The sequence below is a fragment of the Oncorhynchus keta genome, chromosome 24, assembly GCF_023373465.1.
Source record: "Oncorhynchus keta strain PuntledgeMale-10-30-2019 chromosome 24, Oket_V2, whole genome shotgun sequence".
Classification (NCBI taxonomy): Eukaryota; Metazoa; Chordata; class Actinopteri; order Salmoniformes; family Salmonidae; genus Oncorhynchus; species Oncorhynchus keta.
The window spans coordinates 6490445-6505619 of record NC_068444.1 but is presented as its reverse complement, the minus strand read 5'-3'; the positions used below and the strand labels follow the sequence as shown (position 1 = coordinate 6505619).

General features: G+C 42.3%; 1 protein-coding gene and 1 long non-coding RNA gene across 3 annotated transcripts; one reads left to right on the top strand and one right to left on the bottom strand.

Moving 5' to 3' along the window:
• The first annotated feature begins 3190 nt into the window (after window positions 1-3190).
• LOC127911485 (uncharacterized) lies at window positions 3191-4664 on the top strand. 2 transcript variants are annotated; one of them, XR_008078707.1, is made up of 3 exons: window positions 3191-3245; window positions 3651-3740; window positions 4011-4664. It is a non-coding gene; the product is annotated as an uncharacterized LOC127911485 (long non-coding RNA). The 2 variants fall into 2 exon arrangements; XR_008078706.1 differs by lacking the exon at window positions 3191-3245 and adding an exon at window positions 3551-3605.
• Window positions 4665-5631: 967 nt separating this feature from the next.
• Window positions 5632-14516, bottom strand: LOC118380830 (RPE-retinal G protein-coupled receptor-like). The gene is made up of 7 exons (XM_052477574.1): window positions 14344-14516; window positions 12899-13058; window positions 12229-12350; window positions 11960-12113; window positions 7741-7858; window positions 6732-6845; window positions 5632-6360 (listed from the first exon to the last, which is right to left on the bottom strand). Exons 1-7 carry the CDS (start codon window positions 14417-14419, stop codon window positions 6214-6216), a joined length of 891 nt encoding a protein of 296 aa, XP_052333534.1. The 5' UTR covers window positions 14420-14516; the 3' UTR covers window positions 5632-6213.
• Window positions 14517-15175: the final 659 nt, after the last annotated feature.

Genomic DNA, 15175 nt, shown 5'->3' with positions numbered 1-15175 from the left:
GGCACTGTACAGTCAGGGAGTGTGAATACTCTCTGAAGGCACTGTACAGTCAGGGGGTGTGAATACTCTCTGAAGGCACTGTACAGTCAGGGGGTGTGAATACTCTCTGAAGGCACTGTACAGTCAGGGGTGTGAATACTCTCTGAAGGCACTGTACAGTCACAGGGTGTGAATACTCTCTGAAGGCACTGTACAGTCAGGGGGTGTGAATACTCTCTGAAGGCACTGTACAGTCAGGGGGTGTGAATACTCTCTGAAGGCACTGTACAGTCAGGGAGTGTGAATACTCTCTGAAGGCACTGTACAGTCAGGGGGTGTGAATACTCTCTGAAGGCACTGTACAGTCAGGGAGTGTGAATACTCTCTGAAGGCACTGTACAGTCAGGGGGTGTGAATACTCTCTGAAGGCACTGTACAGTCAGGGGGTGTGAATACTCTCTGAAGGCACTGTACAGTCAGGGGGTGTGAATACTCTCTGAAGGCACTGTACAGTCACAGGGTGTGAATACTCTCTGAAGGCACTGTACAGTCAGGGGGTGTGAATACTCTCTGAAGGCACTGTACAGTCACAGGGTGTGAATACTCTCTGAAGGCACTGTACAGTCAGGGAGTGTGAATACTCTCTGAAGGCACTGTACAGTCAGGGGGTGTGAATACTCTCTGAAGGCACTGTACAGTCAGGGGGTGTGAATACTCTCTGAAGGCACTGTACAGTCACAGGGTGTGAATACTCTCTGAAGGCACTGTACAGTCAGGGAGTGTGAATGCTCTCTGAAGGCACTGTACAGTCAGGGAGTGTGAATACTCTCTGAAGGCACTGTACAGTCAGGGGGTGTGAATACTCTCTGAAGGCACTGTACAGTCAGGGGGTGTGAATACTCTCTGAAGGCACTGTACAGTCAGGGAGTGTGAATGCTCTCTGAAGGCACTGTACAGTCAGGGAGTGTGAATACTCTCTGAAGGCACTGTACAGTCAGGGGGTGTGAATACTCTCTGAAGGCACTGTACAGTCAGGGGGTGTGAATACTCTCTGAAGGCACTGTACAGTCAGGGGGGGTGAATGCTCTCTGAAGGCACTGTACAGTCAGGGGGTGTGAATACTCTCTGAAAGCACTGTACAGTCAGGGGGTGTGAATACTCTCTGAAGGCACTGTACAGTCAGGGGGTGTGAATACTCTCTGAAGGCACTGTACAGTCAGGGGGTGTGAATACTCTCTGAAGGCACTGTACAGTCACAGGGTGTGAATACTCTCTGAAGGCACTGTACAGTCAGGGAGTGTGAATACTCTCTGAAGGCACTGTACAGTCAGGGGGTGTGAATACTCTCTGAAGGCACTGTACAGTCAGGGGGTGTGAATACTCTCTGAAGGCACTGTACAGTCAGGGGGTGTGAATACTCTCTGAAGGCACTGTACAGTCAGGGGGTGTGAATACTCTCTGAAGGCACTGTACAGTCAGGGAGTGTGAATACTCTCTGAAGGCACTGTACAGTCACAGGGTGTGAATACTCTCTGAAGGCACTGTACAGTCAGGGGTGTGAATACTCTCTGAAGGCACTGTACAGTCAGGGGTGTGAATACTCTCTGAAGGCACTGTACAGTCAGGGGTGTGAATACTCTCTGAAGGCACTGTACAGTCAGGGGGTGTGAATACTCTCTGAAGGCACTGTACAGTCAGGGGGTGTGAATACTCTCTGAAGGCACTGTACAGTCAGGGGGTGTGAATACTCTCTGAAGGCACTGTACAGTCAGGGGGTGTGAATACTCTCTGAAGGCACTGTACAGTCACAGGGAGTGAATACTCTCTGAAGGCACTGTACAGTCAGGGGTTTCAGCTGTCCCCAATGGAACCATATTCCCTATATAGTGCACTACTTTTGGCTGGGGCCCATATGGAGACACAACCATAAAAGCCCACAGGGTCCAGGAGACCCAACTAGACAACCACCACCATAGCATGAAATGGCTTGCTTAATAAATCAGAACTGGCTTCAAATAATATTTCATGTCAAATACTAATTAGCCAGGCTTGATTGAGCTTGCCTGGCACAATGGAACCAGTAAAATAGTAGCATAAAAGTGAACCTCGTTCATCTGGCACTCCGGGCAGGCTAAAGTAAACGCTTAAGGTACTTTAAAGATTTTAAATAGTATTTGAACCCAGGTCTGGTAGGTACAGCTCTTTTTGTAATCTGATATTTGAACTCAGGTCTGGTAGGTATAGCTCTTTTTGAAGACTGATATTTGAACCCAGGTCTGGTAGGTACAGCTCTTTTTGTAGTCTGATATTTGAACCCAGGTCTGGTAGGTATAGCTCTTTTTGTAGTCTGATATTTGAACCCAGGTCTGGTAGGTATAGCTCTTTTTGTAGTCTGATATTTGAACCCAGGTCTGGTAGGTACAGCTCTTTTTGTAGTCTGATATTTGAACCCAGGTCTGGTAGGTACAGCTCTTTTTGTAATCTGATATTTGAACCCAGGTCTGGTAGGTACAGCTCTTTTTGTAGTCTGATATTTGAACCCAGGTCTGGTAGGTATAGCTCTTTTTGTAATCTGATATTTGAACCCAGGTCTGGTAGGTATAGCTCTTTTTGAAGACTGATATTTGAACCCAGGTCTGGTAGGTACAGCTCTTTTTGTAGTCTGATATTTGAACCCAGGTCTGGTAGGTATAGCTCTTTTTGTAGTCTGATATTTGAACCCAGGTCTGGTAGGTATAGCTCTTTTTGAAGACTGATATTTGAACCCAGGTCTGGTAGGTACAGCTCTTTTTGTAGTCTGATATTTGAACTCAGGTCTGGTAGGTATAGCTCTTTTTGTAATCTGATATTTGAACCCAGGTCTGGTAGGTACAGCTCTTTTTGTAGTCTGATATTTGAACCCAGGTCTGGTAGGTACAGCTCTTTTTGTAGTCTGATATTTGAACCCAGGTCTGGTAGGTATAGCTCTTTTTGTAGTCTGATATTTGAACCCAGGTCTGGTAGGTACAGCTCTTTTTGTAATTTGAACCCAGGTCTGGTAGGTATAGCTCTTTTTGAAGACTGATATTTGAACCCAGGTCTGGTAGGTACAGCTCTTTTTGAAGACTGATATTTGAACCCAGGTCTGGTAGGTACAGCTCTTTTTGAAGACTGATATTTGAACCCAGGTCTGGTAGGTACAGCTCTTTTTGAAGACTGATATTTGAACCCAGGTCTGGTAGGTATAGCTCTTTTTGTAATCTGATATTTGAACCCAGGTCTGGTAGGTACAGCTCTTTTTGTAGTCTGATATTTCAACCCAGGTCTGGTAGGTATAGCTCTTTTTGTAATCTGATATTTGAACCCAGGTCTGGTAGGTACAGCTCTTTTTGTAGTCTGATATTTGAACCCAGGTCTGGTAGGTATAGCTCTTTCTGAAGACTGATATTTGAACCCAGGTCTGGTAGGTACAGCTCTTTCTGAAGACTGATATTTGAACCCAGGTCTGGTAGGTATAGCTCTTTCTGAAGACTGATATTTGAACCCAGGTCTGGTAGGTACAGCTCTTTTTGTAGTCTGATATTTCAACCCAGGTCTGGTAGGTATAGCTCTTTTTGTAATCTGATATTTGAACCCAGGTCTGGTAGGTATAGCTCTTTTTGAAGACTGATATTTGAACCCAGGTCTGGTAGGTACAGCTCTTTTTGTAGTCTGATATTTGAACCCAGGTCTGGTAGGTATAGCTCTTTTTGTAGTCTGATATTTGAACCCAGGTCTGGTAGGTACAGCTCTTTTTGTAGTCTGATATTTGAACCCAGGTCTGGTAGGTATAGCTCTTTTTGAAGTCTGATATTTGAACCCAGGTCTGGTAGGTATAGCTCTTTTTGTAATCTGATATTTGAACCCAGGTCTGGTAGGTACAGCTCTTTTTGTAATCTGATATTTGAACCCAGGTCTGGTAGGTACAGCTCTTTTTGAAGACTGATATTTGAACCCAGGTCTGGTAGGTACAGCTCTTTTTGTAGTCTGATATTTGAACCCAGGTCTGGTAGGTATAGCTCTTTTTGTAATCTGATATTTGAACCCAGGTCTGGTAGGTACAGCTCTTTTTGTAGTCTGATATTTGAACCCAGGTCTGGTAGGTATAGCTCTTTTTGTAGTCTGATATTTGAACTCAGGTCTGGTAGGTATAGCTCTTTTTGTAGTCTGATATTTGAAGCCAGGTCTGGTAGGTATAGCTCTTTTTGTAGTCTGATATTTGAACCCAGGTCTGGTAGGTATAGCTCTTTCTGAAGACTGATATTTGAACCCAGGTCTGGTAGGTATAGCTCTTTTTGAAGACTGATATTTGAACCCAGGTCTGGTAGGTATAGCTCTTTCTGAAGACTGATATTTGAACCCAGGTCTGGTAGGTACAGACTAAGTCACACATCATTTACAGCTGTACAGTAAAGCGGCGTGTTGAGCATCCCACCATTTCCATGGACAGTTGAGTCAGATTGAAGAGCAGCACATGGCAGCACACCTCGCTGCGTTTATTGACAGTGATCAGAGGAGGACATCAGGGAAAGTTCTAGAAGTAAAGCTATTGGATATAAAATCTGTTTTACATTATCATGACTCCACTTTAAGTTGATTACACTGGTTTTTACTTCCTTCAACAAATCACTCAACATGAACATGTTATTTCTACTAGAACAAAGGTCAATGAGTGTCTAGTCAATCATGTCTAGCCATTCATCTCTAGTAAATCATGATACATCATTCAACCTAAGAACAGGTGCCTCTCCCCAAAGTCTATTTGAATGGACAATCCCCATATCGCTATTGTCAAGCTACATTGGCATATGGTATCCCAAACCGACTAAATAAACAATTAAGATTTACTCTACAACCTTGTACAGATAGCATTCTTCCAGTGTGAAACCTACTGCAATGAGAGTGTATGATGATGATGTTGTTGTTTGAATATGGTCTTTAGCATAGAATTAGAATGAGTAGAATGGAACATGGAACATTCTAATTCTATGTACGGTACTGTAACCATAGAATTAGAATGAGTAGAATGGAACATGGAACATTCTAATTCTATGTATGGTACTGTAACCATAGATGGTATTCCAATAATTAGTTGAATGGAACATGGAACATTCTAATTCTATGGCCTGTATGGAACATAATTCTGTAACCATATAATTAGAATGAGTAGAATGGAACATGGAACATTCTAATTCTATGTATGGTACTGTAACCATAGAATTAGAATGGATGAACATTCTAATTCTATGGCCTGTAGAATGGAATGAGTAGAATGGAACATGGAACATTCTAATTCTATGTATGGTACTGTAACCATAGAATTAGAATGAGTAGAATGGAACATGGAACATTCTAATTCTATGTACGGTACTGTAACCATAGAATTAGAATGAGTAGAATGGAACATGGAACATTCTAATTCTATGTATGGTACTGTAACCATAGAATTAGAATGAGTAGAATGGAACATGGAACATTCTAATTCTATGTATGGTACTGTAACCATAGAATTAGAATGAGTAGAATGGAACATGGAACATTCTAATTCTATGTATGGTACTGTAACCATAGAATTAGAATGAGTAGAATGGAACATGGAACATTCTAATTCTATGTATGGTACTGTAACCATAGAATTCGAATGGTTGAATGGAACATGGAACATTCTAATTCTATGGCCTGTATGGTACTGTAACCATATAATTAGAATGAGTAGAATGGAACATGGAACATTCTAATTCTATGTACGGTACTGTAACCATAGAATTAGAATGAGTAGAATGGAACATGGAACATTGTAATTCTATGTATGGTACTGTAACCATATAATTAGAATGAGTAGAATGGAACATGGAACATTCTAATTCTATGTATGGTACTGTAACCATAGAATTAGAATGAGTAGAATGGAACATGGAACATTCTAATTCTATGTATGGTACTGTAACCATAGAATTAGAATGAGTAGAATGGAACGTGGAACATTCTAATTCTATGTATGGTACTGTAACCATAGAAGTAGAATGAGTAGAATGGAACGTGGAACATTCTAATTCTATGTATGGTACTGTAACCATAGAAGTAGAATGAGTAGAATGGAACATGGAACATTCTAATTCTATGTATGGTACTGTAACCATAGAATTCAAATGAGTAAAATGGGCATAGAAACTCGGACCATTCTAATTATATGACTGTAACTAACAATAACTTCCTTTATCTTCCTTTTAACTTCACAACGACGGGCTCTGTAAACTTCTGGCCAGTCAGGAACTGCCACACCCCTCCTCTGTAGAACTCGTTCCCAAAGGAATAGAGCCAAGCATTGAAAATAGGGTTCATTTTCGCCAAAACAGGAAGCAACTACGAAATGAATAAACATGTTCTCGTTAAAAGGATTTAAATCAAACCTCTCCATTGACATGTTATTTAGCTAAAGCATTATCAAGCACAGAAAGAGAAAATTTCAATTAAAAAAGGAAGAAGCTCTCAAAAGAAGAAGCTCTCAAAAGAAGAAGAAGAAGCTCTCAAAAGAAGAAGAAGAATAAGAAACTCTCAAAAGAAGAAGAAGAAGCTCTCAAAAGAAGAAGAAGAAGCTCTCAAAATAATAAGAAGAAGAAGCTCTCAAAAGAAGAAGAAGAAGAAGCTCTCAAAATAATAAGAAGAAGAAGCTCTCAAAATAATAAGAAGAAGAAGCTCTCAAAAGAAGAAGAAGAAGAAGCAGCGCCGCTCACCATTCTCAGCTTTGGAGAGACCAGTTTGGCGTTGGCAAAGCAGGCGTAGATACACATGACTTCGTAGGGTCCCCAGCAGAACAACAGAACCCTCAGTGGTACGCTGGTGTTCCACTGGAAAGCAAAGACAGTCAATAAAGTTGTATTGAATTGAATGAAATGTGACTTTTGAGTTACACTATGACAACAATAACATAGAATCAACATATCAGCATAATGTATATGTATAAAAGAGCAGAACATATTGACTGTTATGTTCACACATACAACACATAGACAGACATCTTACTTTAAATAATTGCAAAGTGAAATAATTACAGCAAACATTGTCTAGGGATTATCTTGCTGAGAAGTCTTGTAATCTGAACCCGATGTTCACACACTAGGATTTAAAACGCTTATCACGTTGTAAATATAATGAGAAGTATGTTGCCCCCCCCCGCCCCCAAAGGCCAAATATGAATGGTGTTGTTCAAATGTGTTGCAACGTTCCAAAGAACACGATCCAAACATTCTAACGGTAGAACGTTCCAAAGAACACGATCCAAACATTATAACGGTAGAACGTTCCAAAGAACACGATCCAAACATTCTAACGGTAGAACGTTCCAAAGAACACGTTCCAAACATTCTAACGGTAGAACGTTCCAAAGAACACGTTCCAAACATTCTAACGGTAGAACGTTCCAAAGAACACGTTCCAAACATTCTAACGGTAGAACGTTCCAAAGAACACGTTCCAAACATTCTAACGGTAGAACATTCCAAAGAGCACGTTCCAAACATTCTAACGGTAGAACGTTCCAAAGAACACGATCCAAACATTCTAACGGTAGAACGTTCCAAAGAACACGTTCCAAACATTCTAACGGTAGAACGTTCCAAAGAACACGTTCCAAACATTCTAACGGTAGAACGTTCCAAAGAACACGTTCCAAACATTCTAACGGTAGAACGTTCCAAAGAACACGTTCCAAACATTCTAACGGTAGAACGTTCCAAGGTTTACCCTGTGCTTGTGGATCTTCTTGAAGTATGCGTAAATGGCATCGTAGTTGGACTTCATGACATAAGCAGGGAAGATAAGGTAGAAGACCGTCAGGGCCCCCATATAGGTAATGTAGTCCCTGTTGAATGGAGATGAACACAGATGATAGAATGACATAAGCAGGGAAGATAAGGTAGAAGACCGTCAGGGCCCCCATATAGGTAATGTAGTCTCTGTTGAATGGAGATGAACACAGACGATAGAATGACATAAGCAGGGAAGATAAGGTAGAAGACCGTCAGGGCTCCCATATAGGTAATGTAGTCTCTGTTGAATGGAGATGAACACAGACTATAGAATGACATAAGCAGGGAAGATAAGGTAGAAGACCGTCAGGGCTCCCATATAGGTAATGTAGTCTCTGTTGAATGGAGAGGAACACAGACGATAGAATGACATAAGACATACTGTATTATCCCGTGCATCTCTATGAATGTGGAATAATCACATGTCTAGGGTTGCTAAATTCTGGTTGGAGGATTTCCAGAATAAGGAGGGAATTAGCAGGAAATACGGAATCGTACAGGAGTTCTGGAACACCTGGGAATTGTTTTACCAGAATTTTGGAACCCTAGTCTGTGGGAGACATTGCTGGAGAGCTTTTGATTTATTGTCTGAAATGAATCATCTCAAGCCATCAAAGATTTCTAGCAGTGCTCTCTCTCTCTCTCTCTCTCTCTGTCTCTCTCTCTGCTCTCTCTGTCTGTCTCTCTCTCTCTGACTAAGCTCTCTCTCTCTCTCTCTCTCTCTCTCTCTCTCTCTCTCTCGCTCTCTCTTTCTCTCTTTCTCGCTCTCTCTTTCTCTCTTTCTCGCTCTCTCTTTCTCTCTTTCTCGCTCTCTCTTTCTCTCTGTCTCTCTGTCTCGCTCTCTCTCTCTCTGTGTGAAATGCTGCATGTTTTCAACTAAGTTAAAGAGCTTACTTTTGAAGTAATCTGTTTGATTGTTTTAAAGCCCTGATTCTGTATTCCACTGTTTATATTTTACAAAGTCAAACAGTGACGTCAACAACTGGTTGAAACAGAAGGATATTTATGAGTTTTGGAAGTATGTTTTTTTTTAAATCTTGTGAAACATCAACGACAAATGTGCCCGGAGTTAACAGTGCGTGAGGGAGATGCTGAGCTACAATAAAATGACCTTTAGAGGTCTGTAATTCCCTGAACCACAGACAAGAGAGAACATGATGTATAGTTTCTGACTATGTCGCTCTGGATAAATTACCAAAATATAAACGTGAATTTATAGTGGAATTGACAGCATTTTAGCAACATGAAATCTTATTACAATTTGTTCATATACACCAACAGGAAGAACATGACACTTTAAAAAAATCTGTGACGTGAGCAATTAGATTAGGTCATTTTCACATTTTTCATAAATTCTTAGAACGTTTGGGAATTACGTATAAAAAGGCATTTGTGAAACTTCGATAGCAATGCAGAGTGGGAAAGTGGCTGTGCGTTTAGACAACTAAAATACACTGCAGTAAATAAAACCGAATATAAACATCTGTCTCATCCAAGACTGGAGTCTACGCTGACCGGCACGCTATAGCCAATCAGAGCTACAGTAGGCCTTTTTGTAAACAGGCCATTTGCCACACAGGCCTGCCATCATTCACTTTGAACTGGACTGTGTGTCTACAGGCAGTAGGGCCTGCCATCATTCACTTTGAACTGGACTGTGGGTTAACAGCAATCAGGGCCTGCCATCATTCACTATGAACTGGACTGTGTATTTACAGGCAGTAGGGCCTGCCATCATTCACTATGAACTGGACTGTGTATTTACAGACAGTAGGGCCTGTCATCATTCACTTTGAACTGGACTGTGTATTTACAGACAGTAGGGCCTGCCATCATTCACTTTGAACTGGACTGTGTATTTACAGACAGTAGGGCCTGCCATCATTCACTTTGAACTGGACTGTGTATTTACAGGCAGTAGGGCCTGTCATCATTCACTTTGAACAGGACTGTGTGTTTACAGGCAGTAGGGCCTGCCATCATTCACTTTGAACTGGACTGTGTGTTAACAGCAAGGTAGGCAGTAGGGCCTGCCATCATTCACTTTGAACTGGACTGTGGGTTTACAGGCAGTAGGGCCTGCAATCATTCACTATGAACTGGACTGTATGTTTATGTTGTCAGTTAAGAACAAATTCTTATTTTCAATGACGGCCTAGGAACAGTGGGTTAACTGCCTGTTCAGGGGCAGAACGACAGATTTGTACCTTGTCAGCTCGGACTGATTTGAACTTGCAACCTTTCGGTTACTAGGCCAACGCTCTAACCACTAGGTTACCCTGCAGCCTCTACACTCTAACCACTAGGTTACCCTGCAGCCTCTACACTCTAACCACTAGGTTACCCTGCAGCCTCTACACTCTAACCACTAGGTTACCCTGCAGCCTCTACACTCTAACCACTAGGCTACCCTGCCGCCTCTACACTCTAACCACTAGGCTACCCTGCCTCCTCTACACTCTAACCACTAGGCTACCCTACCTCCTCTACACTCTAACCACTAGGCTACCCTGCCGCCTCTACACTCTAACCACTAGGCTACCCTGCCTCCTCTACACTCTAACCACTAGGCTACCCAGGCTAGGCCTGTCTCCACTCTAACCACTAGGCTACCCTGCCGCCTCTTCACTCTAACCACTAGGCTACCCTGCCGTCTAACACTCTAACCTGCCATCATTCACTAACTGGACTGGCTACCCTGCCTCCTCTACACTCTAACCACTAGGCTACCCTTGTCAGTTAAGAACAAACCACTCCTCTTACACTCTACCCAATGACCACTAGGCTACCCTGCCGCCTCTCACTCTAACCACTAGGCTACCCTGCCTCCTCTACACTCTAACCACTAGGCTACCCTGCCGCCTACCACTTGTCAGCTCCTCTTTGAACCACTCCCCTGCAACCACTAGGCTACCCTGCCGCCTCTACACTCTAACCACTAGGCTACCCTGCCGCCTCTACACTCTAACCACTAGGCTACCCTGCCGCCTCTACACTCTAACCACTAGGCTACCCTGCCTCCTCTAGGGCTACCCTGCCGCCTCTCCACTCTAACCACTAGGCTACCCTGCCGCCTCTACACTCTAACCACTAGGCTACCCTGCCGCCTCTACACTCTAACCACTAGGCTACCCTGCCGCCTCTACACTCTAACCACTAGGCTACCCTGCCGCCTCTACACTCTAACCACTAGGCTACCCTGCCTCCTCTACACTCTAACCACTAGGCTACCCTGCCGCCTCTCCACTCTAACCACTAGGCTACCCTGCCGCCTCTACACTCTAACCACTAGGCTACCCTGCCGCCTCTACACTCTAACCACTAGGCTACCCTGCCGCCTCTACACTCTAACCACTAGGCTACCCTACCTCCTCTACACTCTAACCACTAGGCTACCCTGCCGCCTCTACACTCTAACCACTAGGCTACCCTACCTCCTCTACACTCTAACCACTAGGCTACCCTGCCGCCTCTACACTCTAACCACTAGGCTACCCTACCTCCTCTACACTCTAACCACTAGGCTACCCTAGGCTACCCTGCCTCTACACTCTAACCACTAGGCTACCCTACCTCCTCTACACTCTAACCACTAGGCTACCCTACCTCCTCTACACTCTAACCACTAGGCTACCCTACCTCCTCTACACTCTAACCACTAGGCTACCCTCCTCTACACTCTAACCACTAGGCTACCCTGCCACCTCTACACTCTAACCACTCTACCCTACCTCCTCTACTACCCTGCCTCCTCTACACTCTAACCACTAGGCTACCCTACCTCCTCTACCTCTAACCACTAGGCTACCCTACCACCTCTACACTCTAACCACTAGGCTACCCTACCTCCTCTACACTCTAACCACTAGGCTACCCTGCCTCCTCTACACTCTAACCACTAGGCTACCCTGCCGCCTCTACACTCTAACCACTAGGCTACCCTACCTCCTCTACACTCTAACCACTAGGCTACCCTGCATTGAACTGCATCCATCGATTAGTGTACGACAACGGGAACGTTGAGTGGAATAGAACCTATTTGTAAAACCTCTTATAAAGTTGGATAAACTGGGAATATGTGATTTTTTTTTTTTTGGACTGATATTATGATTATTATGAAACACTTGTCAGTTCCACTTTAAAACGTAGCCTACTTGTCTCCTTTGGTGTAGTCTAGAGTGCAGCACGTCCTCATTGGCTCAAAGTCATACACTCCCCATCCAGTCAGAGGGACGGCCGCCCAGAAGATGGCCAACCCCCAGATAATGATAGAAAAAGTCCAGGCCGTGCTCCAAAACAGCTTCTGATCTGGAACAAAAAAAAATAACGTTGTTATATTTATTTAACATTTTCCAAGAATATGTTTGTAGATCTGTAGATGTATATAGATAAAGCATATATATATATATAGGACACTACCCACTGGTGACATATTGGTGATATCTGTCCCAGGCGATGGTAGCCAGGAAACTGATAGAGGCCAGAACCGCTGTCATCCCTATGACGGCGTGGTTGCTACATCCGTCTTGACCCCAGGGCCAGTGTCTAGGGTGACGAGAAGAGAGGAGCGCATTTAGGCTGCGTTCACACAGGCAGCCCAATTCTGATCTTTTGGTCCGATTATTGGCAAGAGATCTGATCTGATTGGAACAAAAGGCCAATTATTGGCCAAAGATCAGAATTGGGCTGCCTGTGTAAACTCAGCCTCAGTGTTTCTAATCCAATCAGGCATAAACCAGTTTCAAAATGGCTACATTCCTACATAAACATGATGACTCATTTAGCAGCTAATTGTTACACCAAATACACCTACTTTGACTTGTGGTTCTATTCAGTTGAACTATAAAGTCATGATCACACACGCTAACATTACAGCTTTGTGTAGTAAAGGATCTATCCATCATAATATAGCTATTCAGATATTACATGGAAAAAAAAAATGTGCCTCACGAGAACGATTTGTCCCGATGTCCTGTCTGTAAAAACACATTTTTTTCGATCAAACGCTTAAGAGCGTTTTTAACAACAACTATTGTACACATAAGACAGGAAACCTCCACAGGCGTTAATGCAGTGTCAAAGGTCATTTATACCTGTACGATAAGCTGGCGTATGCAGCGATCAGGCCGGTTGTATTGAGCATAATGTCAGCCACGGCGAGGTTAAAGACAAGGAAATTACTGGGAGTTCGCATTTGCTTTACGCTAATATAGGCCAGTATTGAAACGGTGTTGAGGAAGAATCCCACAAGACCTAAAAGACACGTGGAAAGAAGAGAAATCATCATGGGGCGGGGAAAGACAAAGACTAAAAATGGACGTTTAACATTTCAGTTAAGTTATATAGCCTACATGTGAATAGGATATTATAATGTCAGAAATCGTAGAATTTTATCTACGCACACTTTTATTTGACTATTTCACATGTCAACCTTACAGAACCACATCTTCAAATCCTTGCGGATTATTCACATTACATTTACATTACATTACATTTAAGTCATTTAGCAGACGCTCTTATCCAGAGCGACTTACATCTTCCAGTGACAATCTTGGCATGATTTAAAATCAGTAGACCTGTCCCTTTAATGTCTCTTTAAAATCAGTAGACCTGTCCCTTTAATGTCTCTTTAAAATCAGTAGACCTGTCCCTTTAATGTCTCTTTAAAATCAGTAGACCTGTCCCTTTAATATCTCTTTAAAATCAGTAGACCTGTCCCTTTAAGATCTCTTTAAAATCAGTAGACCTGTCCCTTTAATGTCTCTTTAAAATCAGTAGACCTGTCCCTTTAATGTCTCTTTAAAATCAGTAGACCTGTCCCTTTAATATCTCTTTAAAATCAGTAGACCTGTCTCTTTAATATCTCTTTAAAATCAGTAGACCTGTCCCTTTAATATCTCTTTAAAATCAGTAGACCTGTCCCTTTAAGATCTCTTTAAAATCAGTAGACCTGTCCCTTTAATATCTCTTTAAAATCAGTAGACCTGTCCCTTTAAGATCTCTTTAAAATCAGTAGACCTGTCCCTTTAAGATCTCTTTAAAATCAGTAGACCTGTCCCTTTAATATCTCTTTAAAATCAGTAGACCTGTCCCTTTAATATCTCTTTAAAATCAGTAGACCTGTCCCTTTATTATCTCTTCAAAATCAGTAGACCTGTCCCTTTAAGATCTCTTTAAAATCAGTAGACCTGTCGCTTTAAGATCTCTTTAAAATCAGTAGACCTGTCCCTTTAAGATCTCTTTAAAATCAGTAGACCTGTCCCTTTAAGATCTCTTTAAAATCAGTAGACCTGTCCCTTTAATATCTCTTTAAAATCAGTAGACCTGTCCCTTTAAGATCTCTTTAAAATCAGTAGACCTGTCCCTTTAAGATCTCTTTAAAATCAGTAGACCTGTCCCTTTAATATCTCTTTAAAATCAGTAGACCTGTCCCTTTAAGATCTCTTTAAAATCCCACGTAGCTCCATCTGGATGCAATTTCGCTAACGCAAATAACAGCTTTTCTTTCAAATTTTTGGGCATAAAATATTTCACTTACCCCCAACAAGAAGAGCTGAACCGAATGCAAACATGTCAAAATCGGAGAATCCCTCCGGTAGTGTGTATGCTGCCATTTTTGATGGCCACTATTATTGTCGGACACAACAGATAGTTAGTTCCTCAACGTTTATTCTCGCGTCTGAAAGTGCCAGCGTTTTGACTGAACTCCTTATAAAGGCTCTTTCACGTGAAAAGACCATGCAAGGACTTATCTGATGTAAAACCCTTACCAATCCCTACAAGAATGTACTAACAAAGTGGCGCAATAGCAGAAGAGTTTGACACACACTGGGCAACAGCTATTTTTTATTTTCCCGCTGATTTTTATCTTTTCTCCCTTAAACGGTCGTATTCATTGAAGTGGTTTCTGCGCACCAATTTTGCAAAGCACATAACTGACAGAGAAACCGACTTTCTCAAATTGTTGGCTCGTAATGACCAATAACATACTTTATATTATCACTGAACTCTAAACCTACAGGTCATACATTCTTAGTACACTTAGTAGGCTAAACATTATATGCCGTGTGAAGATGAAGGATCTCTCTCTTACTTCGATAGGTATAGGACCGACCTGCTGCCTCAACCATCCATGACATCATAAGTAACTGTGCGTGTCAGTTGGAAGCTGACACTGCATAGTGAATGGACTGAGAGACCCTTGTCCAGTGAATTATTGGTTTAACAATGCAACAAGTTTAAATGTAGCAATCCTTTAATCTGGCTAAATGTTGGTGGGTAAAAGGAAACCTTAGTTCCAAGAACGTAGCATTGTTAGTGATGTCCCAAAGTCACCTAATAATTTCATACATTTTTTCACACCACACAAC